This window comes from Aethalodelphis obliquidens, unplaced genomic scaffold (genome assembly GCF_003676395.1).
Source record: "Aethalodelphis obliquidens isolate GAN/ISIS:26980383/991018 unplaced genomic scaffold, ASM367639v1 scaffold9, whole genome shotgun sequence".
In the NCBI taxonomy this organism is placed as follows: Eukaryota; Metazoa; Chordata; class Mammalia; order Artiodactyla; family Delphinidae; genus Aethalodelphis; species Aethalodelphis obliquidens.
The window spans coordinates 17398582-17426323 of NW_020837953.1; the positions used below are offsets into that span (position 1 = coordinate 17398582).

At 57.2% G+C, this 27742-nt stretch overlaps 1 protein-coding gene across 13 annotated transcripts in view; it reads right to left on the bottom strand.

The window, feature by feature from the left end:
• Nucleotides 1–27742, bottom strand: part of PTPRF (protein tyrosine phosphatase receptor type F) — an 86163-nt gene that overhangs the window by 54476 nt on the left and 3945 nt on the right. For 9 of the 13 annotated variants that reach the window (XM_027108827.1, XM_027108823.1, XM_027108818.1 and 6 more), the window contains exons 2-5: nt 24093–24169; nt 16902–17037; nt 7990–8135; nt 7667–7808 (exon numbers count right to left, since the gene is read on the bottom strand). In XM_027108827.1, the coding sequence (XP_026964628.1) occupies nt 7667–7808; nt 7990–8135; nt 16902–16992 (379 nt within the window). In that variant the 5' untranslated portion in view covers nt 16993–17037; nt 24093–24169. Of the gene's footprint in view, nt 1–7666; nt 7809–7989; nt 8136–16901; nt 17038–17122; nt 17174–17441; nt 17611–24092; nt 24170–25443; nt 25484–27742 lie in introns of those variants that run through there. The other 4 variants (XM_027108819.1, XM_027108830.1, XM_027108831.1 and 1 more) reach the window with 4 other exon arrangements.

Below are 27742 nucleotides of genomic sequence, written 5' to 3' on the forward strand. Positions count from 1 at the left end.
GGCGGCACCGTCTGTCAGCGCGAACTTCTCACCCGTGTTTACCCAGCTTCCTGGCGGCTCTGTGCGCACGCAGGCACACACAGGCACACACATACACAGGCTCCCTGGGGTGGCACCGTCTGTAGGCCTGAACCCCTCCCCTGTGCCTGAGTGTTAGGCCTGGCCTCGCCCCTTCTCTGAACGTAGACACCTAGATACATGCACAACCAGGGACCCATAGAGATATACGTGGAGAAAGAGACAGGTGCAAAAATAGAAACCTACATGTGCGTGCAGAGGGGCACCTGCAGTGACAAGCACCTGTGGAAACAGACTCATGCAACCAGATGCAGAGGGAGAGCGCGCAGAGACGCAGAAACACACACGTGCAGACATGCAGAGATAACACGTATGCTGACACACGTGTCCCTGGAGACGCATGCAGGGACAGAGCCGGGAAACGCAGACAGGGACGCACGAGGGGACCTCGTGGGTGGCAGGGCTGCTGGTTCCCCCAGCCCTCCTGGCACTCTAAGGAAACCAAGGCTGCCTCGGGCCCTGTCCCTGAGGCAGCTCCATCCTTAGCAAGGTCAGGGCCAAGACACCCTCTAGCAGGTGGGAAGGGCTCCTCAGACCCTCAGGCTCCCACACTCTCCCAGAGAGCCCCACCCTACCCCCAGACTTCCAGGCAGTAAGGGGGGCCTGGGGAGCTTTGGGCTCCCTTCGCAGCTTTCAGGCTTGATTTTCAGCTTTTTCTAAGAGAAAACTCCCACCTCTTTTAGCACTCAGATTTCATCAAACTTGGCATCTTAAAAGCCTGTTTTGTTTTCGAGTCTGAGCTGTTTGGGGCCTGTCGGCGGCACGAGCTAGCCGAGAACGGCCAAGCAGCCGAGGCCTCCCCCTCGCGGTCCCCCACCCCCAGGGCTTCCCTGGCACCTCACAGGGCTGGTGAGGCCTCCCAGCCACACACACCCAGGTGAGCCTGGGCACTGTCCCCAGGCCCATACCCTTTCCACATTCCAGCTTCTGGGCCCTGACCCACAGCGAACTCTTCCTGGGGTCCCCACCTCAGTCCTACTCCAGGACGACTCTTTTGATCCCTTTACTCCCCTAGGTTCAGGCCCAGTCCCTCCAGACCACTGAGAGCCTCCCACTCACTCCTCAGGTCCCTGCAGCCCAGCTGCCACCCCCATGGCTTCCTGCCAGCGTGCTCACCAAGGTCAACCATGACTCCACGGAGCTAAGTCCAAGACACGTCTCATCGTTCATCCTGCCTGACCTCTCGACAGCACCCCTCCCTGCTCCTTCCAGATGCTTTTCTCTTGACTTCCTCGGACTCACCCCTACCTCTCAGACACCTCCTCACCAGATTCCTATGCAAACTCCCCTCCCAACATGGAGAGCTAGCGTCTGGGGCTCCATCCGGGCCCTCTTCCTCCCCCTTGACTCTGGCTCCGTAGGATTTGCCATTTCTCCACCCTCAGAACTGCATCTCCAGATGTCCCTCAGAGTGCCAGTCCTCCTTGACACCCCTACCTCCAATGCCTGCGCACACCCGATACAACGGATTTCTAAGTGGACTCATCAACTTGCCCCTCAAACCAGGTCCTCCTCCCATACCTGAACCTTAGAAAATAGTACTGCCATCTGCCTGGCCCAGAGCCAGCAACCCCGAGTCTCCCACCTCCCCAGTCCCACAGGTGGCCAGGCAGGACACCACTCTCTCTAAACTGCGTGAAACCCAGTCTCCCTTCCTTCCCTACCCACTGCCTGGGTTTGGGCCACTACCACCTCTTGCCTGGGCTGCAGTGCTGCCCTGGCCTCTCACTGGCGTCCCTGTACCCCACTCTGTAGCCCCAGGGACCTTTCTGAACATAAATTTTATCAAGTCATTCCCCTGATTAAAATCCTCTTTCCCTGGCAACCAGAGAGGGGGGGCACCTCACCAGGGATGGGGAAGGTACACACACAGGGGCATTTAAAACCTCCGACTTGGCTAGCTGTCCCCGGAGGTGCTGGCTCCGCTGTGGTCCTGAGGCTGGGGGAGATGGCAGTGGGCGAGGGAGCCATGGGCACAGCAGGGCCACGTAAGCACCCGTGACCACAGGGGTGGGAGCGGCAGGCTAGGCACAGGGAACGTGTCCACTGTCTGTGGCTAACAGAAGAGGCAGGCGTACTGCCCACCCCACAAGTGGACCCATTCAGAAGGGAGTCTGCTTGGACCTTGAACACAAATCAGAACTAGAAAAAAATGGGGGATCCCAGGTACCAAGAAACCCAGAGCCTGATCTTCTAGACCCTCCTGGCAGTGCCCACCTAACTGACACCTCTCCCACCCCCACGCCTGGGGCCCAGATCTCTCCAGGAAATGGTTGCAGAGCCTCGTATCTGCGTGGTTCTGAATGCGACTACAGTCACAACGGGGCGGGGGGTGGGGGGGGAAGGACAGGTCACAGATCCCACAGTCACTGGGCCAGAAGCACTTAGGTCATGCCTCAGCTGCGAGGGGAGGAGCAGAAGCTGGCCTGGGTTCTAGGTGCTGGGGCTCCTTCTACACCTTCCATGGATGCAAATCAGGGAGGCGACAGGCCCAGCTTCCTCAAAACATGGGCTTTCCTTCTAGGTCATGGCCCATGACCTAGACACGTATGCAGGCAACAGAAGGGGGCACATCTTGCCACCTAAGGAGTCATCCTCTGCCTGGTAGCCCTTTACCCAAACTCCCCACCCTCCTAAGTCAGGCCTGGGCCAGGGAGAGATGACTCCATGGGAAAACGCCCACCCACCCTGAAAACACAAGCTTCTGTACTGGCCCCGCTCCAGGTTCAGCCAGCCCAGGACCGCAGGACAGGGTCATATGTTGCTCATCAGCCCTCATGTCCCTGGGGCTGTTTCCAAAGGGGCTGTGGGTAGGTGGGTGGGGTTCAAGAGGGCCTCCATCATCCTACAGTCCCAAAACCACAGTGAGGAGCCTGGGGGTCCCAGCCCAGCACGGACTGCCTGTCTCCCCCAGTCACGACCCCATATGCCTGACAGCTGGCCTCCCGCAGGGCCTATCCAGAACGAAGGGGGCAAGGCCAGGCACTCCATGCGGGTACCTGGATTCCTGTGTGGCCTGAGCGGTGTGGTCCTGGCCAGTCAGCAGACATCAAGGCCAGGTGGGAACAGGTGAAAGGGAGCCTGGGCTCGATGAGGGGAGGGGAGGAAGAGGAGAGAGTCCCAAGGTCTGGGTAGGATCCCTATCTGGGGGCCCCTCCCTTCTGGCCTGGCTGCAGAGGAACTGCTGAGGAGCAGTTCTCAGAGGCACAGAGAACAGCTCAGCCTAACCACTCTGCCCCACGTCCATCTCTGTCCAGCTGTCCTGGCTGACCGACAGCTCCAAGCAGGGATCCTGAGGGGTCCAGGAGACAATGAGGCCAGACACAGCATCTCTGGCCTCCCACAGCACCAGACTGACCGCACACACTCAGCCCAGGCTGCTTGCTACACACTCCTCCCCCCGCCGCAGACACAGGCCATAAGGTATACACCACCTGCTGTACACACCACAGCCCCCACACACTGCCTGATGTGTGTACGCACAAGCACGTGTGCATGCACGCGCACACACACACGCAGCCGGACGCACGCCCCCTGCTTCATATACAACCCATAAGGCACACACAGCCCCTAAGACTGTAACACCACACCACACACCTCACACACACTGCCTTACAGACAGCACAAAGGGCACTCACCACACGCAGGGTGCACGCTACCTGCTGTAGCCATGACCACGAGGCAAATGCTGCCTCCTGCACTCGGGGGTCCCAGAGCCAGGTGCCCACCACAAAGTCAGAAACGGCTTATCCCTGCTCCTCGGCCTCTTCCCTCCTCCTTGCCCCTCTTTCCCTTCTCCTCCTCCTTCTTGGCCCTTCCAGAACCTGCCCAAGTCACCAGGGCCCTGCCCACACCTCTGCTGTCTGGCCTCCTCTGGGGCTTTCCTGACCACAGTACCAGGACCGCCCGGCTGGAACCCACTGGCCCAAGTGAATCCACAACCTCCAGACTGAGCTCCAGGACCCTCCCGGCTTCCCCACACCCTGGAGGGAAAGGCCAGGAAGCAAGGCCCTTCTCCCCTCCCCCTCCACTCCCCCTCCCTCGCGAGGGAGAATGTCAGATTCCCTGTCTCAGTGGCGGCAGCGGGCGGGTTGGAGGGGGAGTGATTCAGCCTCAAGAGTGCGGCGTGAGAAGAGCTTTTCCTGCCATTACCCGGCGAGGGAGAGACTGGTGCGCTAATGGCTTCAATTACCACTCAGACAGGAACACTGGGCGGCTTACCCCCAGCCAGCTTGTGCCGGGTACCCCCACCCGGTACCCAGCGGGGCCTAGGGGGCGGGGAGCAGCCGGCTGGGCATCACAGGGCAGTCAGGACTCACTGGGACTGGCAGTCCTGCCCAGAGAGCTGGCTGCAAAGGCCACGAAGTGGGAGGGGTGTGGGGTGCTCCCGGAGTGTGAGGGGAGCTGGGCATGGCACAGAGCAAGGCAGGGCGGGGCGCTTGGCGTGGACTCGTAGGCCTGGGAGGCAGCAACCCCTCACCTGAGCCAAGTCACCCCAGAGAGCCCCGGGCCACTCCCCTGAAGAGCCCAGTGTGTGGTGAGCCACATGCAGTTTATGATGCGGGTAAGGGACTCAACCTTTATTCCCAGGCCCCAAGCCGGCTTCATCCTCTCCCCAGCCCTCCTCCCAGGAGTGACCCTGGCTGTCTTCTGGCCCCAGCCCACAGCTGTAGTCACACCATACTTTCACCCAACTCCTACACACACCCAGCTTCCCTGGCCAGCACAGGAGGCCTGGTGCGGGAGGGCGGGGCTGCTTTCCTCTGGCCCCGCCCCCTGGCACCTTTGAGGCCTCCCACTCCCCTCCTTTCTGCCATGCCCAGAGCCAGACGGTCAAGGTTATGCAGACCAACATGGTAAGTCAGCATTTCATCTTGCGGGTGCTGTGTTTCAGGAGCAACAGGAGCTCATGCAGGCCCACAGCTCCATCTCGGCTGGGCCAGGCGCCCGGGTAGGGCCCTACACGCTTCCCAACCTCATCAGACACCTCCCACACCGAGAAGCACAAACAGACCCCAGACCCCTGCTAGAGAAACCCTCATCCAAGAAGGCCCCTCTAGAAGGACAGACCCCTGCAAGTCTGAACCCCCTCACCTCAGCTCCTGCAAGACCACCCCAATCCTCCTCAGCTCTTTAAAAGATAAAGCTGCCCAGGGCAGAGGTGGGGATAGGAGAGTGCCAACAGAGGACTTGCGGAGAGCAAGGGCCAAAACTGGGGTGTAGGGGCTTTGGGGGGACTTTTCTTCCAACACTAATAAGAAGGCTCTCTTTCCCTTAATATGAGGGCCTGAGAGATGCCCTCTGGGGTGGGAGCCACAGTCTGGCCCTTCAGCCACCTCCCAAATGCCAGGGCAAGGCAGATGGCTCGTGCTGGGGCAGACAGCAACAGGAGGGAGGGTAGTGCTGAAATACCTGTCCTGAGGTCATAAGTGGGGAAACTGAGGTCAGGGGTGGCAGGGAGCACCCTGAAAGCACTCAACCATCAGGGATCTTGGCCCAGGGCCTGTCCTCTGGGCCCCCGCCCCCCACAGGAGTGGATGGTGGGGGCTGCATCACCCAGATGATGCCAGGCAGCAGAGACGCCAGGTACAGCCAGCTCACACATCTGGGTCTTGGGATGTGCTGCTTCTAGCCCAGTAGCAGCTACCATTCATGCTGGAATCCGGCAAGTGCTTAACTCCTATTTAATCCTCCCAACTGGCCTGGGTGGCAAGTACTATGTCCCTATTTACAGATCGAGCAAATGAGGCTCAGAGCATGGTTACTTGCCTGAGGTCACAAGGTGAGAGAGTAAGTGGTCGAGAGGCCCTGCTCTTAACCACTGTCCTCCACTGCCCCTCTAAGCTGGAGGGCCCTGCCCCGCCTCGCAGCAGACACACAGTCACAAAGGAGTTACTGCATGGACGTGCGTGTGAACACATAAAGCCACAATGTAAAAATGGCCAAGACGAAAAGATGTTCAACTGCTCTGTAATCAAAGAAATGCAAATTAAATTGAGATGCCAGTTTTTGCCTATTAACTTGGCAAAGACTTTTTAAAATGATAATTCCCACTGCTGGTGAGGATAAGCAGAAAAGAGGCCCCTCTTATGCCCTGTTTGGTGGGAGTGTAAACCGACACAGTCTTCTGGAAATACTGAAAAGGCTTAAAATCACACGTCCCCTTTGATCTAGCAATTCCACTTCCATGCATCTAGAATAAGGAAATAATCAGGAAGGTGAACACATCTTATCTGCAAGGAAGCGTATAGCACCTTATTTATAAAAGCAAAAAACTGGAAACAACATATGTGTCCAACAATAAGGGAGTGGCTAAATAAATTAGGGTACTTGCACGTGACACTTACCCACAGCCACTGAAAATAATGATGCAGAAAAAAATGGCAAGGAAGATGTTCATGGAATGTTTTTTTAAAAAGCAGTCCACAAATCATTGAGCAGAATGTAATCCTGTTTTTGTTACATATATCATGCATGCACAGAAAATGGACTGTAAGGAAATAACCAAAAGTTAATAGTAGAGGTAAGATAAACAGGCGATTTTTATTTTTTCCTATGTGCTATTTTATACTTACCAAATTTTCAACAGTGAACAGGTATTGTTACTGTAATCTTTTTTTAAAAAGCAACAATCAATGCCATATTTTGAAAATACAGGCAGACATATTCAGACTGATGACTCCATCATGGCTGGGGTGGGGGGGGGCGATCGTGTCACTCTCTATTTGTGGCTTCCTATGTCCCCAGGAAAGTGTTCATTTCTCAACCTGGTCTTGTGTCATCTGCTCTCCAGTCTCTCCAGGCTCATGTTGAATTACTCTTCCCCGTTTCTCTGTGTCCTCCAGTGACGCCCCCCCACCCCAAAACCAAACGGAACCACTCAGAGTCCCTTGAAAGCACCATTCTCTCCTGCCTCTGGGCCTTGCACATGCCGATGCTATTCCCCTGCCGAGGCCCCCAACCCAACTCCCACTTGTCCCCAGGACTCAGACCACAGCTCCATTCTACGCTGCACCCTGCCCCCAGTCTCCTGGGCCACACCTGCAGGACTCATTGGAGACTGAAGTCTCAAGGGCAGGACCGGGTCAGATAACTGGCAGGACACAAGGCAGCATTAGGGAGTGTTTGGGAATGAATGGAGGAGCCTTGGAGTGAGAGAAGTCATTAAAGTCCACCTACAGAGCCCCAGCCTCCAGCCTAGGGCCCTTGCTCCTAACAGTGACTGGGAACACACCTCTCTGAAGCCTACTGGCAGGTTCCCCATGAAAATCACATCCACTGCCACGAGTCATGTACCCCAAGCGATTATGTAGCTGCAGCCCCACACCTCAAGTCAGTCCCCAGACCCACCGAGCAACATCCCGGCTCTGCAGAACACAAAGACACGAGGCACACAGCGGGCTTTGGCACAAGCCAAAAATCCAGTGACCGTCCCTGCCCACCACTGACCTTCGCTGACCCCAGGATGGCCAGTAGTTTCCCTTTCCATAAAAACACCCCAGTCCACGGTGGGGACGGGCCTGGCTGGCTGGCTCATCCCTGCATCAGTCTCCACACCCACCAGGCCCCATCCCTCCCCAGCACGTACCTTCGAGCACTGAGAGCTTGGCACTAGTGTTGATCTCTCCCAGACTGTTGGTGGCCGTGCACTCATAGATGGCTTCATCTCGCTGCACCCGCAATGGCTGGATTCGCAGCACGGACCCTGCCCCGTCGTCAAACTCAATTACCTGCCGCAGGACAGACACGTGGTCACAGCCTGCTCAGGACACGGAAGCCTGCTCAAGGTCAGCCATCCTCTCACTGCCAAAAGGCCCCCAAGGAGGGAGACCAAGAGCAGGTGAGGCAGGACCAGACCCCAGAATAGGCAGACCTGGAGCCCTGCCTGCCCCTTCCCACCCGCGACTGTACCTCGAAGCGCTGGGAGCTGACTTTCTTCCCCTTCTTCATCCACGTGATGCGCGGCTTGGGTTCCCCTGTGGCTTGGCACACGAAGGAGGCCACCCCTCCTGACAGCCCAGTCTGGTCCTCAGGGACCTTAATGAAGACAGGTTTGCCTGGAGAGAGACAGACACCAAGTCATCATGGCACAGTCACCGCCGACATGGCCTCTACCACAGGCGGCAGGCATGGGGTGGGGGGCAAGAAAGATCTATAGAGGAAATAACAGTAGCGATGCCTAACCCTTATGCAGTGCTTCTTATGTGCCAGGCACTCTTCAAAGAGCTGTGAGCACATGAGCTGGGTGCTACACTCATCTGTGCTTATAGAGAAGGAAGTCAAGACACTCAGAGGTTAAGGGATTTGCCTGACATGAGAGCTGGTTAGTGGCAGAGCCAAGATTTGAACCCAGGCGACTGAGTCTGGAGTCCATACGTTAACTGCTACACTCTTCTGTCTCCCATCCCCCCATCAAGTCCAAGCTCTAGGACAAAGGCATGCTGAGAGCTGCTGGGAGCAGCCCTAGCGCCTCCCCTGGACGCGTTCCTCCCCAACTCCTCTCCACCAGGGCGATGGTACCTCCATCCACCGCAAGGCTCAAGCCAGAAACCGTGACTCCACCTCTCCCCGGCCCCCACACACCATCAGTCCTGAAGGCCTACACATTCCACCTCCTAAGTATCTCTGGATGTCTTCCCAGGTGAACGCTGTCCTGTAAATCTGCCCTCCCCACCCGGCTCCCACTGGCTGGGTAATTGCCTTCCGATGGCCTGGACGTCTCCCCAGAGTGTCCACAGAGAGGCAGGGGGAGGGGGAGAAGGGAGGGGGCTTGGACACTGTACTGCCATGCCCACCCATGTCACCTTGATACACACACCAGGGCCAACCTGGAATCCCATCACCCAGGGTCACAAGACCCTGGAAACCCGGCCTTCATTAAGATGTAGAAATGCCTTGCTAATCCTGATAGCGGATCCATTTCCTATTAATCAGACCAATGAACAGCTCCAGGAAGGCTGATACCATGAGAAATGACATTTCAGACCACCTGCTCAGTGCCGATGAGCCCAGGCCTGGTCTGGTCTCTGGAACAAAAACATGTTTGTTCAATGATGATAATCCCACTCTGCATCAGGTACTTTATCTCATTTAGTCCTTCACCGTTGTTATCCCCAGTTTAGAGGCACAGAGAGGTCAAGTCACTAGCCCAAGGTCACACAGCCAATTAGTGGCACATCTGAGATTTGAATTCAAGCCTATATGACTCCAAGACACCTGCCAGAAACAGTTCACATTGGTACAGTTGGGGGCCTTGTCAAGAGCAGTCAGTGGGGTGGCAGGGGCCAAAGCCAGACCAGAGGAGGTCAAGGAGCAAGAGGCGAAAGCAGAGTACAGTGACTACTTAAAGAAGACTGGGGACTTCCCTGGTGGTGCAGTGGTTAAGAACCCACCTACCAACGCAGGGGGACACAGATTCGATCCCTGGTCCGGGAAGATCCCCACATGCTGCGGAGCAACTAAGCCCGTGCACCACAACTACTGAGCCTGTGCTCTAGAGCCCGCGAGCCACAACTACTGAGCCTGTGCTCTAGAGCCCGCGAGCCACAACTACTGAGCCTGTGCTCTAGAGCCCGCGAGCCACAGTTACTGAGCCTGTGCACCTAGAGCCTGTGCTCCACAACAAGAGAAGCCACTGCAATGAGAAGCCCATTGCGCACTGCAATGAAGAGTAGCCCCTGCTCGCCCGCAACTAGAGAAAGCCCGCACAGCAACAAAGACCCAACACGGTCAAAAAAAAAAAAAAAAGATTGGCTGTGATGGGGAAGATAAAGAGAAGATGGCGCCTGGAGGACGGGTTGAAGGGAGGCTTTTACATTCTTGTTTCTTTTTTTTTTTTAAGATTTATTTATTATTTATTTAATTTATTTTTGGCTGTGTTGGGTCTTAGTTGCGGCACACAGGATCTTTGTTGAGGCATGTGGGATCTTCGTTGTGGTGTGTGGGGGCTTCTGTCTGGTTGTGGCGTGCGGGTTTTCTCTCACTAGCTGTGGCGCACAGGCTCCAGGGCATGCGAGCTCTGTAACTGTGTCACGGGGGCATAGCTGCCCCACGGCATGTGGGAATCTTAGTTCCCTGACCAGGGATAGAACCCGCGTCCACTGCAGTGCAAGGTGGATTCTTTATCACTGGACCACCAAGGAAATTCCTATTCTTGTTTCTCTTTTTCCTAAGATGTGAAAGATAATATTTATTTATTTAGTTAATGCTGATGGGAAGGAGCCAGCAGAGGGAGAAGGTGCTGATCCAGTGGAGAGAAGAGGGACAGCAGATGGGGCAGAGGGAAGGGTCTGGGGGACCACCAGGGTCGGGAGTGACAGCTGCAGGTACAGAGAGCTGGGAGGGCTCAGCCTTGCAGGGAGCAGGGAGGGGCCCATCTTACCCAGCAGCCCAGGGTCCAGTGGGCTCTGGACGTTTTATGTAATTATTAAGAAAGTCACTCACCATCTCTGAGCCTCATCTGCAAAATGGTGCTAGTGATAGGGATCTGTGCAGACGAAATGTGATGATGTCTGCAGGCTGCTTGCACAGGCTGGACACGTGGTGGACCTTGCCTGTGGGCAGCCATCACCCTCCTTAGCATCAGTAGAATTATCACCCCCGTTTTACAGATGGGGAAATGGAGGCCCAGAAGGTTAAACAACAGACAAATCACAGACTGATCTGGAGCAGAGCTAGGGTTTGATCCAGGATTCCAAATCCTAAGCACATCTTACGGCACCCAGGGCCTCCCTGGAGGAAGGAGACGCGGGGACCTACCTGACTGCTCTTGGAATACCCAGAGCGGGTGAGGGCAGCCTTATTGGGGAAACACACAAACCTGCTGGGGACCCGAGGGGTATGGGGACATCACAAAGGTTCAGGAAGCCTCAGTTTGCCTCACCCTTGCCCCGACTGCCCTCTGAAGGAGGTTCCGGACTCTCCCAGTCTGCAGTTGTCTGCAGAGCCTGTCCTCTCAGTGAGATCCTCAGATAGGACGCCCCTGCCCGACTTGTGGGTGGGGAAGAGTCTCCTGCCCACCCCCCTGCACACTGCACGCCCCTCCCCCACACCTCCAGACAGCAGCTCCCTGCTCTCCTTCTGCACTGCCATCACCCTCTCTCGACTGGACACTCCACCAACCTAACCAGCTGCGTCCCTAGTCTCTATTCAGCAGCCAGAGTGAAGCAGCAGCCTCTTCCCTGATCAAAACCCTCCAAAGGTCTCCCAAGATTTAAATCCCAAGATTTAAACTCCCGTCATGATGGAGTTCAGACCTGGAGCCCTGCCAGGTCTCACCCCAGCCCTTCACACACACACACACACACACACACACACACACACACACACACACACAGCCCTGGCTTCCCGTCCACTGGATAAACTATGCCCCCTGCACCTCAGGGCCTTTGCATAAGCCATTCCTTCTGCCACAAACCTCTCAGACTACCTCTTTACCCACTACCCCCTATTCACCTTTCTGATCTCAATTTAAACATCATTTCCTCCGAAAACCTTCCTTGGTCCCCCTGCTGTGGCCCCCACCTCCACCAGCTCGGTTCTGGGTTTTAGGCTCTCTGGAGACTCCCGCCGCCTCCCTCACAGCACTGCTCATGGTTTGTTACGTACACGTGTGATGTTATTACTTTCTCCACACTTTGGAGGAGTATTTAATTCATGGCTGCTTCCCGACAGAGAACAATAACCCTGAGTAGGGCAGATACCACGCCTGCCTTGCTTCTCCCCCGTCCCAGCGCCCGACCCCATTCCTGGTAGAGGGGGGTGGGTCGGGCAAGTGAAGGTGACCTGACCACAAAGGAAGGCCTGCAGAGGATGGAGACCTCGGCCCCTCACACACCACACTGGGGAGCCCCTGCTGCCCGCTGGGGAGAGAAGCCCTGGGTGAAACTCCTGCCTCAACGTGTCAGCTGCAGAAACCAGAGGCTGGAACCTGCTGAACCAGAATGGCCGGGTGAGTGTGCCTGGGGGCAGGGCCTCCACGCCAAACAAAGAACCAGAAGCTGGGGAGGCAGCCAGGTGTGGGGGGGGCCGGGGCGGGGGGAGGGAGAGAGAGAGAGGAAGGGGAAGGCCTGAGTACAGGAGAGGCTGGAAGGCGCCCAAGGCCTGGGGCCATCAAGGAGGTGGACCCCACCACCCGCCCCAGAGGCTGGAGAGGGGCCAGAGCCCTGCCCAGCCCACCCACCCACCAGGCTCTGGCAAGACTGGCAGCACGCGGGCCCGGGGCAGCCCAGGGGGCAGGACCTCCCCTCCAACAGGCCAGCCCCTCATTTCCCTCAGCCCACTCACCCCCACGGGTGGGCACCTCTCTTCCCACAGCCCTGCCAAGCCCTCGTCTCTCTTCACCAGGCGGACTTTTGGGGAGCACAAACCCTGTGCTGACATTTGTCTCCCCGCTCCCTTCCCCACACTCACTCCTGCTAACTTCTCCAGGCTTTCTTGACTTTTTCAAAAAAAAACCAGCACCTGCCACAGGCCAAGCACCGCGCAGGACACAGCTCAGGCCCCGTGGCCGCATCACCCACCCAGGTCTGTGGGTACCCCTTGCCTTCGTGCGTGCCCTGCCCCTCTTGTGCACCCTACTCTCAAGCCTGTGGGAGCCTGCTCTGCGTCCCGCAGCCCGCGGGCCACAGTGACCAGTCAGGTCCCCAGGCAGGCAGACAAAATCAGATGACTTGACCATTCGCCCAGTACAGACCCAGAGCTAGTGTTCGGGGAGGGTCTGAACAGAACTTCTGAAGACCACATGTCCGGAGGGGCTTTTTGCCCCACCAGGATGTAGGTCCACCTCCCCTCCCCTAGCACATGGAGGTCGTGGGCTGCACAGGTCTTTGGGCAGCAGCCCCCAGGGGCATGCCCTGGACTCGCACAGGTAGCTGAGCCCATGCAAAGTGGGAGGGAGTGGCCTAAGAAAGGAAACAAGTGGGCTGGCATGGACGGGGGCTGGGGTGGGGGGCCCCCCACACCTCCCAGGGTCCAGCCAAACGGAGCCAGCTATTTTGCGCCTTCCCTGCAGAGCACACATACACGCAGCAGCAAGGGGTGGTGAGGCAGGGGAGGGAGGCGGGTTCCCAGGCCCTGAACAGTCCGATGAGCTGGGGACTCATTAATGCTGGCTCCTGTGACCACTCCTGGCATCCCCGGGAGGGCAGCCCGCTCAGAGACAACCTGGTTTCCCAGGGGACACACTGGGAGCCCCAGGTCATGGCCTAGGATGGAGGGAGCACATACTAAGTGCCAGGTGCCTTGAACATGTGACCTCAGTTAACCTTTCCAGGTAGAAGTGATTATCCTCATTGTGCAATAGGAAAACAGGCCCTGAGAGAGAAAGCAACCTGCCGGAAGTTCCATGGAGGGCAGAGTCTAGCTGGGCCACCAGGTCCTGCCTCCCCAAGGATGAGGAGCAGGGCACCGCAGAACTGCGTGCAGCACCCTGCCATGTTCCAGCTCCCCAGGCTGGGTGGGGGCGGTGATACGACAGATACCTCCTCAGCGACTTAGGCGTCTGCCCCTACCTACACTCCTAGCCATCAGGCATCCTGCTCTGGGCTCCTATGATTCCAAGTAACTGGACTGTGCTAAGCTGTGTGGGGACAAAAGGGAGATGGTCCTCATCATGGTCCTCCCATGGGCTCCAGGGAGAAGCCCAGGCCCGTTCCTGCTTCTTCCCCCTAATCTCATCTCATCAGGCAATGGCCCCCATTAGCAAACGCCCACTCAACCTTCAGGGCTCCTGTTTTCTAGGAAGTCCCCTACACCTCCCCCCGCAACGATGCTTAGGTCACTACCTCTGTGTCAGCACCACCCCAGCACAGTGGATGCTGTAGTAACCCACACTGCGGGCTCCGAAGGCAGGCCTGTGTGGATTCTTCCCACGGAGCACCTGACATGCACACAGCGGATCAGCAGAAACCTCTTCCTGCTCAGGACCACCCCTGGCCCCATGAGCCTCCCTCGTGAGAAGCCACAAGCCCCAGCTGGGGGAGCCGCCGAGCCCCACGTGCCCAGGTCCCCATCAGAGCTGACTCGGCATTGACGCCGGGGCCTCGGGGCTAACCCCTGGCAGCTGCTTCTCCGCCCCCCTTCCCTGCACTCCCCTCAGAGGCCAGGGCCCCCATTCATTTGTCTCGTTAAGAGGCCTATAGAAACACATTTGTCCGCTCTGCGCTCCACTGCTCCAGTCGTCAATTCTCTGGGGCGCCTGCCCTACCTTTTGCAGCAGCTCTGTCCACGTTGACTACTCGCCCCAGCGAGCAGTCTCGCAGGCCCAGCCCAAGCCTGGCCATGACGCGGGGGACAGATCCAAACGTATGTGCAGTGCTCCTGGGGTCAGGTCATCACAGCCCCCAGCCCATGCCCCTCTCCCGTGGCTCTCTGCCTGGGAGCAGAGCCCAACTCACCTAGTTCGGCATCTCCAGCTGGTTCCTACCTTCAAGATCCTGGTCTTTGGTCCTTAAGGGACCAGCACGGAGGCTCTTGGCCTCTGCTCTAAAAATTGTTCCGCCCTGCCCCCTGAGTCCTACTAGGGGTTCAGGCCTGACTCCACCCCTACACTCACTCATCTACCACACTCCAGGCCCTGAACTGGACAATGGTCTGACCGCTCAGGACTCACAGTCCAATGGGACAGACAGACCTGAAGCAGTCACAGGTGCCCAGGGGAGCAGCACATGACCCAGGCTCCTAGAGGAGGTGATGGCTCCAGGTGAGTGGGAACTCATCAGGTGAAGGGGATGGGGAAGAGGGTTCCTATCAGAGGAAACAGAAGGAACAGAGGCCTGGGAGCACGGGAGCAACCGAGAAGTCAGCACGGCGGGGGCGTGGGGTGGGGCAGGTGAAGGATGAGGTTGGCAGAGGCTTAAAGATGCAGGGCCTGGACCCCAAGGCTTGATCCGAAAGGCGACAGGGGAAGAGAGCGAGGGATTTTAAAATGAGGGGCGACGCGATCAGGCTTTCATTTTGCAACATGACTCCTACCATGGAACGGAGACTGGATGGTGAGGACAGGGGCTGGAGACAGGGAAGCCACTAGGAGGCTGCTGCAGCAAAAGGCCCGGCAAGAGCCGAGCACGGCTTGGGTGAGGGCAGCGGAGACATGTGGATGCATTCCAAAGATACTCGGAGGGAGAAACAGCGGCACTTGGTGACGGATTAGATGTGGGTATGAGAGAGCGAGGAGGCTGGGAGGAGGCCCAGGTTTCTGACTTGGGTGGCTGGGTGGGTGGGAAAGCCATTCACCAGGAGAGAGAACACAGAAAGACGGGTACGTCTGGGAGGATGAGGGTGAGGGTACAGGTTCCAGCATGTTAGGTCTGAGTAGGAGGGAAGACAGTTATGCTCCCAGGATGTATTGTCTCCAAAAGCCCAGCCGGGTGGTCCTCCCTCTGCTCTCAAGCTCCCATTTGAAGGGCCTAAGAGCGTCCAGAGTGAGGGTGGGGGAGCAAGGCCAGGACTTCAGTGTCCGAGGGCTGGCTCTCACAAGCCTTCGCCTCCTTGCCATTGTCACCTACCCAGTGACTTCTACCCCAGCCTGGCCCTGCAGGCTCAAGCTCTCTCCCAGCAGCCCCAACCGAGCTGGAGATCACCCGCACCCCCTAACCTTCCCTGTTCCTGCTAGCCCAGCCCTCTCATCACCCGCACCTCAAGGCTCTCATTACCCCTCACCCTGCGCCCCAGGAGGAATGCCCTCTCCTTCTCCTCGCTCTATTGGCCCCACCCAACCTGGAGGACAAAGGGCGGGGTGCTCCAGTCCCACCTCCTCCAGGATCTGGTCCTGAATAATTAATGAGCCATTAGGAGAAAGGGTTTGGGTGGGGCAAGAAGAGAGCTCTGCTCCCAGACACAGGGAGAGCGGGGTGGGGGAACCCTATGGCCTGCTGACCCCTGCGCTGACCCCCAGGTTGGCCCTTTGTCACCTCTGGGCTCCGGACAGGATGGGAACAACTCTGTTCCCCAGGGACCTTGGCTCCGACCTCGACCCTCCCCCTCAGTGTGCAGATTGGCTAAATCTGCCCTGTGCCCCGCCTCCCACCGGTAACCAAGCAGTGGTAACCATGGCAACGGGGCGGGCTGCGGCCAGTCTTGTATTGCCAGGCAGGGGGAAGGGCGGCAGGAAAGGGACCAAAGTTCGTAGTTGGATCTGGGCAGGGGACAATCCCATCTCCCCCCATACACGCTCCAGAGGGGCGCTGGAGCCCAGCTTCCTGTGGCCAAGTGCAATCTTCCCCCATTCTCACGGCTGAGGGCTGGGGGAGGGGGATGCCCCTCTGCCTTGAAGTGGGGAGGGAAGGAAGTGCTCAGTGTCTACACACAGGTCTGGCCCAGGGGAAGGGCTCCGGTGGCTCACCTTCCCATCTTCCCCTGGACCTGTGGACACCTCTGGCATCCCACTCACATGTCCATACGTGTTCCTGTGTGCAGCCCCCCATTCCCACACCAACACCGACATGGCCCACACTGTGCCTTCTGCACAGGTCCACAGCAGCGGACACAGTGCACGCCTGAGCACATCACTAATGACCACACGAATCCTGGACATGCCTCACCTCCACCCCATAAACAGGGTCACACTCAGACACCCCCCACCCTGGAGCACCTTAAGAGACACGCGAGATCCCACAGGATGCTCCGAGGAAGACCGGGGCTGGAGTATTACTTGGAGGGGGGTGGTCTCCAAGGGGGGGGTCTCTCTAGGACAGAAGGTCTGGAGGTGTATCTAGCCATCCTGTCTCTCCTAGTGGCTGGCCTCGTCCCCCCTTCCAGAGTCCTGCTGGGAGGAATGCACCTTTCCATCTGGGAGATCCCATGCCTTGAGAGGTCAGACTTACTGTCGCCATGGGCACCTGCCACCAAACCAAGCATCACGAGTGCGGGCACGAGGGGCACCATCGTCCTCCCTGAGGCTGGCTCAGGGGCCATCCAGGGCTCCAGCGCCACAGCCAGCTACAGTCCAGGACAATCAACCTGTGACAGAGAGAAGGGCAGAGCCAATTAGCTGGTACCCACCAATATCTTATTGCCCACATGCCACCTCCTGGCCCCCACTCACCACCAAGACCACCACTCATCGTCGTTGACCACCCAGAGCCTAGTTCAACAGATACCACCCCGCCTTGGACTGTGCGATGACCACCCAGACCTTCCGACCCCTGTGAAAACCCAGGCTCCTTATCGATCCCCTAGTGACTCCAAGGATAACCCACCAGTCACACTGTAGGGAGAGAGTACAAGAGGCCCCCAGGTCACTCTCTAAACCTGAGTAGGGGGCAGGGACTACTGAGAGCAGAGGATGTACAGGGATGTTCCGCTGCAGACCCAGAATTTCCAACTTGCCTCCATAAGAGGACTGGGACAGGGAAACGGGGTCCGAGAGACACAGAGACACACAGGTGGAGACAGAGACCAAACAAAGCAAGACCGAGACGGAGTAGTCAGCAGACCCACAGAGGCCAGGGACTCCAGAGCCCCTGGGGTCTCCTGTTGCCCCTCCTCTCCCCAGCAGAGCCCGCAGGCTGGGCACAAGCCTCAGAGCACAGCCTTAGTCGTGGCAGACAAGATCCAGGTATCAGAAGCTTGGAGCCAAAGCCACAACCCGTCCGGGCTCGCCAGGACATGCTCGGGACAAGGTGCACCCGCCCCGCCTGGTTACCCTCATCCTACCCAATTCCCATGGCACCTTCCCAGTCCTGGCCACTAGGGAAACCACAGGGAGGCCCTAGTGGCCAGGACTGGGGGTGCTGGACCCTAAGAGTCGACCTCACACCTCCTCGGCCCTTGCCCCAGTGGCCCAGAGCATATCAAGGGGTGGGGTGCCCTTGCTCACAACTGCCATCCGGGCTGAGTCAGGAACCTGGGCATGGGGAAGACCATTCGGGATTGCATGAATGCCCCCAGGCCTTTGCTTACAGGGCTCCTCAGCCAGGTGTGCCCCCGCCGCCCACTCCGCCCAGCACCAGGGTGGAGCCCTCAGCATGGCCACCCCAGACGGTACACATACACCGCTATCACTCTCCAGCCCCGGTGGCGAGCTCCCAAGGGTCTCTCTCCCATGGCTCCCTTTCAGGGGGCTTCTGGGGATCTGTGTAAGCCCACCAGCTCTGCTTACACCTTGCTCTGGGCCAGGGGCTGGTGCACAAAGCCTCTCATTAATGCTCTGGAGACACAACAGGGCGCAGAAGGGGAGTGAGTGACGGTGAACACACCTGGGGGCCCCACAGTGGTACCTACGGATTCTGGTGGGAGGGTGGGGATCAGACCCAGGTGCCAGCTAACCCACAACGGTAAGAATATTTGCAAGGAGGTGACAGGGCTGGTGAACAGGAAGAGGCTGGCCTCAAAGATGGCTCTGCTCCTCCCTGGAAATTAGATCCGTCTCAACTGGGACAGTCGAAGGTCATAAGATCAGAGGGCAGGAGGTGAGCAAAGGTGCTGGGACAAAGCAGGTACAACTGTGAAGTGAGGTAGGGGCTGAACACAAAGGGGAAAGGGTGGGAGATGTCCCTTGTCCCAAGATCTCACCGAAAGTCTGAGACAGGCTAAGCAACAAAAGCAGGCCCACTGAAGCAGCATGGTGGGCATCCAGCCCTAGTTACACCATGCCTGGGCTTCCGCTCGGTGTGGCGAGACCAGGAAAGAGGAAGTCCCCAGCACCATGCCCCATACGGCCAACTTGGGATGGAGGACACGCCATCACTAAGGCCCTGTCTGTCTGGGCTCTGTCATCATGGCACTGTCGTGCAGCAGTGCGACCAACAGTAGAATTCAACTTCCCAGCAGACATCAGGTGGTGAACTGCCTGGCCAGGGTGCCATGGGGGTATGGCCCCTTGATACAACCATCCTGCAGCTCCTGGTACACATATCAGCGGTGTGTTACACCAAAGGACAGAGGCAGAGGGGACTAGTACAGACATCACAGGGTGCAACAATACCGTATTCACAGAGGTTTCACTCCCAGGTACAAGCAGTCAGGGTGTGAACCCTCCTCCCAGGGCAGACAACATGGGGGCATAACCCTCAGGAACACACACCATGGGGGACATAGCTCCCTGGTATGGATGTAAAGGGGATGAAGCTACAGAGAAGAGACACTATGGAGGTACAACTGCACAGCACAATCATCATGGGGTGAAACTCCCCAGTACAATGATCATTGAGGCGTCATCCCCTGTAGCTGCCTTGGTACCGTAATCATGGCAGTGCAACTCCCAGGGAGAGGCATCACGGAAGTGTAGCAGCCCTGTCCAGACATCATGTGAGTGTAGACAGACATCATGGGGATGCAGCTGCCCGATGCACGTTATAGGGTTACGTTATCATAGAGGAATAACCCTGTTATACACATCACGGGTGTCAGTCCCCAGTACAGCCATCAAGGGGGTGTTAATTCCAGAGCAGACATCGTGTGGTACACTGTTGGATGAGATTCTGCCCACGGGTGTCAGAGAAACTGGGCTTGCTTCTGGTAACCCCACCCCCACTGTAACAAAAACAAGTGGCCGTGACTTGGGGACCCCAGGGTCCTCCTGTGTATCTGGGTCTGGAGTGCCTAGGATACTGTTCAGATGCAGAAAGTAGGACAGACAGAGGTGAAGAAGTTGAAAACAATGACATTCCCTCCCAGAGAGCTCTTCCCAGCGGTCCACGGACACGAGGACACCCAGAGAGACGGGGAGACGCGGGGACACACAGACATGGACACGTTCTCAGGGAACTACTCAGGCAACCACAGAGCTGTCCGGGCCAGGGCCTCTCCCTCACCAGCTCCTGGTGTGAGCAAGCTGCCTCCGCCCCAGACTCTGGGCACACAGCCTGCCCCAGTGTCAGGCGGCGCAGGCCACTCCCAGCTCCAGGGCCCCGCATAGGAGGAGTCCTGGCTCCTGGGTCTGGCCTCCGTCTAGACGCTGGCCCTGCCCCCACCCCAGAGTGCTCAGGGTCACCTGTGGGGAGGTGGCGGGAGGGGAGCAGGGGGGTGGACCGACGCTAGCCTTGCTGGGGTAGCTGAGAACCTTCTGAAATCAGTGCAACGGCGTTAAGAGCAGAGCGTCCACTTCCGCCCACGGCTGGGTGAGTCTGGGCTCTCAACGGCCGAGATGAAAATACGGCCTGAGCACTTGCACACTCAGCTCGTCTCTGAATTGCACCGCGGACCATCGGTTCTACCAACTGACACACTCGGGCAGGAAAACAATTCCATGCTGAACGATATTGTACAATATCATCAAATGTCATTTTTCTACACTCAGAATGGTTTTAACATACCCTTTTTCTTTGCTACATCAGTGTAAAGCTGCCGACTGCCCTTTCTTGGGAAGAGCTGTCCTTTATTCTGAAATTACGTCCTTGGTGCTAAAATGTCCTGTCTTGTAGGAAGTGATGGTGATAGCAGATACCAGTTGTTTTTTTTTATGATGTCCTTACTTGGCAAGATAAAAAATTTTGCCAACCCCATGTCTGGCCCCCAAGTACTTTTGGAAACTGTACTGGTTTGTGAAACTGAAGAGCCTGGGAATCACTGCTCTGAGGGAAAAGGAAGGAGCAGGCCCCACACCGAGCCACAGGATTCGAATACAAATGTCACAGAAAGGCTTGTTACCCAGAGGCTAGGTCACCGCCATGCGGCCCACCCAACCACCCCTGCCAGCCTCAGTGGGGGGCCCCCCAGGAGAGACCATGTGACGCCAAACATGCGGGGGGTGGTTCCCTGGCTGGAGAACATCTGGGATCATTCCGAGGCCTCCTCATGAATATGAAAACACAAATTGATTTGTTTCCCTTGGGCACGTGTTATTACTCACAAATATTAATTAGTCTCCAAATACCACCTGTTCCTACAGCCTCCTCCCTGCTTCCTCCCCAGGCCAGGACCCTGGCTCTCAGGAGGCTGGGGCCCCAAAATGGGCATCAGCAGAAGGAGGGGTATCCAGGGCCCCAAGGAGCGGCCGGCGAAGGGGAGAGGCCAGCGCTTGGGGCAGAGGAGCGTGAGAGCAGGCAGAGCCCCGAGCTGTTCATCTTCTAACCGGTGGGCAGCTAACCCTTTTGTCACGTCCCGGACACTTCACCACGTGGCACTGCAGCAGTGGCCGGGGAAGCGGAAACAGGCCTTGTTACACTTGGGAAGGGAAAACCAACATGTTTCCAACTCTCACCAAACCAACCACCAGATTACGACGGGAATAAATCAGTCTCAGCCGTGACCCCAGCTCCGGGAAGGGAGGCTGCGGCAGGCTGCCTTTGCTCCTCCAGCCAGTTGGCCAGAGACTGTGAGCACGGCCAGGATCTGCCCACCCTCCCTCCTTCTCGAAGCTGGGACCTTACTTACCCTCTGGCAGCCCTCAGCTCTTCGGTCTCCCCTGCAAGAGGACGAGGAGCTTAGGAAGAGCATCCCAGAGTCTTGGGGGTGGGGCACAAGCTCCAGCAGAGGCTTAGCTCTGGGGGCGGAAGACCAAGGGAGCCAGCAGAGGCACCTTCCTACAGCTAAAACCCCTAAGCCACCAGCCGTCCAGCCTCCTTCCTCTGGAGAGCGGAGCCTCCCTTGGGTTAATGTTCACCAACGTGGCTGCGTCTAGGCCTCTGCACCCACTCTTCTCTCTGTTGTAAAGAATGCCTTGTCCTGGCCTCAGCCACCTACTCACCCACCAGAACTCAGCTCCCGTGGCCTATCACTGTGAACCTTCCCTGCGTGGCCCTCCCCAGTTTCCCAGGTTTGTACAGCACAGTGAAGGCAGCAAGAAGTGGTGTAGAACAGTGCTTCTCAATCCAGGGTGATTTTGCCCTGCTATGGGACATTAGGCGATGTCTGGATACATTTGTGATCGTCTGACGGGGATGGGGGAGGAGGTGCTACTGGCACAGTAGGAAGAAGCGAGAGATGATGCTAGACATCCTACAATAACGGGCCAGGCCCTACAACAAAGGGTTATCTGGTCCAAAATGTCAACAATACTGAGGTTGAGAAACCCTGATGCAGACGGCAAGATCCTTTGCCCATGTCACCTAAGGCCTGCTGCCCTGGTCCCTGCCCCAGAACTCAGTCCCTATGGGTACCCTGGGCCCCAATATCCCAGGTAGGCTTGACATATATTAGCTGTACCTAGGCCTCGGGATCTCACAGCACCTTCCCCTCCCCCTCCAAGTCAGTCTTGCCTCCAGAGCCGGGCCGTACAGCACACCCCACCCCTACCCCTTCAACAGGCCATCAACAAGTGGCCTCCCCAGAGGACAGAGGGCTCCAATTTCAGGCACCTTTTATGGTGAGACTGGGCTCCCAGGAAGGTCAAACTCATCATCTGAGGATAGCCAGGTGAAAGGTATCTCCACACCCACCCTCCCTATCTGACCTTTCCAACCTGTGACACAGCCTTCCTGCCGCACCTTCTACATAGCCCCATAGCTCACCTCACCACGCATGGGGTCTGGCCCCCAGCAGATACCCAATACATGCTCATTTCCCTTCCACGCCCAGACCAGACCCATCTCTTCCACAGCCCTCTTCGCCAGCCATCATGCAGAACTGTCCAGTGGGCCCTACTGGGCCCTGAGCCAGAAGGCAGGGTGATGAACAAGACAGTCATGGGCTCTGTCTTCAAGGAGCTTACAGAGGATGGCCCAACCAGAATGCATCCTCCCCAATCCCACTCCTTCTCCAGGTCCCCATCTCCGTGACACCGCCATGATCACCCACCCAAGCCAGCCAGGCCTCCGCAAATTCTCCCTTTTCCTCATCCCACGTATATCACTGGTCAATACGTTTGAATCTGCCCTGGCTCCACCCCAACCACTGCCGTGTTAGGAAGACGTCATCAGCGCCCATGTCTTCGGTGGGCTTCCTGCCCCTGGTCACTCCCTTCCAGCCCATCCTGCAAACAAACCAAGGCCCCCTTTCAGCTTACAAAAATGCAGATCTGATCAAGGCCCGCAGCTCTGTTGGCTTCTTTATCCCCCAGGAGACATGCAGATAATGTTTCATGAATGAACAAGCGAATGGGCAACGGGTAGATGAATGTGTGGACGTTGCTTCTCTGCTTACGAACCCTCAGTGCCTTCATACCACCCTCAGGAGAGGCTACAGTCTTTATTTAGCCTGACAACCAAGGCCCAGCACACTCTGACTCCAACCTAACTCCCCAACCTCATTCCCTGTAACTCCAACCCACACGTCTGTGCTTCTAGCAGAAAGAAGTGGACCTCAAAGAGACGAAGAAGGATGGGCCCAGATCCTGTGAGTACCTTGCTCTTTCTACCACAACCTACAGTTCGGAACAGTCTTTTCTACAGAAACATGGTGAATGGGAAGCATAGAGATCCTGGTGTAAGTCCTAGAATGTTATCCGGAAGCCTATTTCACACCTACAGCAGCTGACGAGCTGTATATCATTCCCCACCCACCTCCGTCACCCACTCTGGCCAGAAACCCGGGAGCCATCCTCGACACCTCCCCTCCCTCATGCCCCACATTCAACCCTTCACCATGTCCTGTCTACTTGGCTTCCCTAAACACTCAAATCCCTTCTCTCCACCTCCATCACCGCCTTCCTGGTCCAGGCCTCCATCACCTCTCTGCCACACGCACACTGGATCATTCACGCCCCTAGTGACAACCCTTCCACAGCTCTCCACCGGCCTAAGTCAAAATCCAAGCTTCGGGCTTCCCTGGTGGTGCAGTGGTTAAGAATCCGCCTGCCACTGCACGGGACACGGGTTCGAGCACTGGTCTGGGAAGATCCCACATGCCACAGAACAACTAAGCCTGCGTGCCACACAATTAAAGCCTGCGTGCTGCACAACTACTGAAGCTTGCACGCCTAGAGCCCGTGCTCCTCAACAGGAGAAGCCACTGCAATGAGAAGCCTGTGCACCGCAACAAAGACGCGGTAACCAGAGAAAAGCTTGCGCACAGCAACGAAGACCCAACGCAGCCAAAAATAAATAAATTAAATAAAATAAATTTAAAAAAAAAATCCAAGCTTCTTGGCCTGGCCCTCGGCACCCCTGCCCGGCCACAACCTGGGGGACACTCACCAGGACTCTGACTGCTCACGCCCGTCACTCTTGGACAACCAGCACTGAGGGCAGGGCACTGGGGCCTCTGCTCCTTCCTGGAAAGAGAGAAAAGGATAAGGAAACGTTAAGAATTTCATTACAGCAGAGCAGGTATTGACACAGAAAGACATTCAAAATTTGCTGTTTACGAAGGGGGAAGAAAAAGCAGGTTATGGAACTGTTCCTGCAGGACGAGCCCCATTTAGAAAAATGCCCATCTCTTCACTTCATTTACTCACTTCTTCCATATTCCTGAGCACCTACTACGTGCCAGGCTTTCTGCCAGGCACCCTGCATATAGCCGTGAACAACACAGACCAAGTCCCTGACCTCAGCAGAAAAACTTGTGTCCGAACTCCTCAGCACCACCCTCCAGCACGGCAGTCGGCGCCGCCCACCTCTGTAGCCCAATCTGGCCACGCTCCCTCTCGCCAGCCAGCCAGCCAGCCAGCCAGCCCGCCCGAAAACTTCCTCTTCTGGTCCTCAAATGTGCCATCCTCCTGCAGTCTCTCAGCCTTGCCCGGGCCCTATGCCACTGCCTGGACCGCACTCCTCACCTCTTCTAGCCAGTGACCCCTCGGATCTCAGAGCCAACAGCATTTTCCAGGATGTCCTGGGCTACACGCCTGGACCTTGCCTTGGAGTGGTGACCACGACATGATTGATATGATTTATTTATTTACACAACTGCCGAGTGGCCGCTGAGTCACAACCATAAGCTCAGTGCGTGCCGGCTCACCTCCGTGTCCCCAGCACCCAGCAGAGAGCCGGCACATAGTAGGTGCGCCATCAAGATATGCTGACTGAGCAGATGAACGCGCGAATGAGCTCGCAGAAAACAGCCCAGCCTGGGAGGGCCGTGCCAGCACCCGTGCAGCCTTCAAAGAAGCTTCAGAAGCGATATTTATTTTTGCCTCTCTGCTGCTCTATAATTTTTATTTATTTATTTATTTTTTATTTTTTTGTTTTTTGCGGTACACGGGCCTCTCACTGTTGTGGCCTCTCCCGTTGCAGAGCACAGGCTCCGGACGCACAGGCTCAGCGGCCATGGCTCACGGGCCCAGCTGCTCCGCGCCATGTGGGATCTTCCCGGACTGGGGCATGAACCTGTGTCGCCTGCATTGGCAGGCGGACTCCCAACCACTGCGCCACCAGGGAAGCCCTGCTCTATAATTTTTAAAATGAAGGTGTGCCACTGGACGCCTCCTCCGCTGGCACACACAGGGCGACAGAGCCCGGCGCCTTCCTTCCAGGACAATTACTGAGCTCTCACCAGCGTGGGCCCCGTCCTGAGTGGGGGCAGGGGTCGGACACGCCCACACCCTCTCACCTGGCACCTGGGAACCAGCCTCGCTCGAGACCAACCGCGTCTGCAACACAGGGGAGTTCCTCGTGCCTGAGCATGGCCAGGACAGGCCTGGCCAACCCACGACCACCCGCGCTGACCCTGCAGCCCACACCCTCCCCGGCCTCCATCACCCCTCCCCCCACAGCTCACAACCCCGGCCTCAGGATGGCCGCAGGCTTCCGTCTCCCAGCCCCCCAGCTTCTCCGCAAAGTTCCCTGTGGCCTCCCTGCTCCCAGCACACAGGCTGCCGGGCGGGTCTGGCCAGACAAACCAGCTTCCGTGTCCCAAACTCAAAGGCCCGTTTGTCCGGCGACGCCTGCCGGGGCCTCACAGGGCCAGATGTGGGGCTGTCAGCTCCACCGTTGCTCAGGGACCCTGGGGCAGAGGGGCAGAGTCTGAGGTAGAGAACGGGGAAGGTCCCCCAAGCCAGTTGCCCTCCTGCCACGCCTGAGGCCACACCAGGAGCACTGGGCTTGGCACCTGGACCCAAGCTGAGCAGAAGCCACACCTGGATAGAGGAATGTGCCCCAGATGGCCTGGAGGTGGGTCAGGGAACAGACATAACAGGAACAGAACCCTGCACCTGCAAAGACCCTACAGCACAAAGAGGATTCTAGAAGAGCCAGATCAGCACCTGGAACCACCAGTGTCCCAAATGACCCAGGAGGGCGATCAGAACCACCTGCCAGAGTCACCAGCAGCAGCTCCCAGAAGCACCCCAGACACAGCAACAATCAGGGCTGCCGGGTGTGCCCAGGAGACCAACTAGAAAGCTACTCAGGAACAGCCTGACCGGTACCGGACCCAAGTTAGGAGTCACTGCTTGGCACCCACAAAGGCCTCATAAGGGGTGAGGTTGGCAGCCATGACCAAGATCAGGTACGCAGGCCTTGGCACCCAGCCGGAGCTGGCCCCTGGCAGGGCTCTCCGTCATTTGCCAAGCCTGGAACCTGGCCTGACAGCGGGACGAGGAGTAAGCTGAAATCTAGAGGAGCATGGACGCCCCTCTAGAGCAGCCCCCAGGCAGCCCTGGTAGCTGCACCGCAACAGTCCCCAGAAACAGCTAAAACACTGCTGAGGAGCCCAAACCATCGTTCTCAGATCTGGAGGTTGTGGACACAGAGTCTGGGTGCATCCGGACCCCAGAGGCAGACACCCCACTAGAGGGCCCAGGGCCCAGGGTGGGTAGGGGGGACAGGGAACCCAACACACCAAAGCTGCTCCTTCTCAGAATCCCCTTCCACCCACTCCCAATGTGGGGTCTCTTCCCCAGGGCTTCATCCTCTAGTCTTCTCACACCAGCCCACCTGAAGGTCAAATACACCTGAGCAACACACACAGTCCCAGCGATGACATGAGGGCTGAGGGCTGGGCACTTGGGTTAGGTTAGCCAGCTAACCTAAGCTCAGAATTGCAGCTACTTTAGGTGAGCAGGTGCCCAAACCTTAACAATGTCTAGTTTTTAAAGCCGCTCCCACTGAGATTCTGATGGGGATGGTTTGCACCTCGCCCTTTGAGGGTTATTACAATAACAACTGCTAACACTGAGATGGCAGTGCTTATTAGATGCCAGGCCCTATTCTAAGAACTTTCTGCACATTAACTTCAATCCTCACAACCCTGTGAGACATGGAAGTTTGTTATACCCATCTGACAAGTGGGAAAACTGATTTAGAGATGTTACGCCACTTGCTCAAGGTCACGCTGCTATTAAGCAGAGTTGAACCCAGCGGTTTGAAACTAGAGTCTGCGCTCCTCACCACTGAGGTTGTCTTCTCTTGAACACAGCTCTACACCCTCTCGTGTAACTCTCCATCCTTCCTCTGGCGCAGACCTCTCTCCCCAACTCCAGATCCTCACACACAACCACCTCCTATAAGTCCCCCACCCGACCCTCAAATGCTCCAAGCATCTCAAAAACAACATGTCCAGCCCTGAGCTCATTATCTGTGCCCCAAATCTACCTCTCATCCTCAAGTCCCCGGCTCAGTGAAGGCCTGACCCACTCACTCCCAGGAACCTGGACCCCTTCCTCTTCCTCACCCCCACATCCAATAAATCATCCTGCCCTAATAAATGTGCCTTCTAAATGGCTCCATGCTACCAAGCCACAATTCTCTCTCACCTGACTTACCTGTACCCTTCTCCTCACTGGGTATCCTGTCTCCATTTACTTCCCGTAGCCACAGAATCCTCTTCCAGAAGCATGAATCCGATCACAGCACATTCCACACCACACACACACACACACACACACACACACACACACACACACACACAC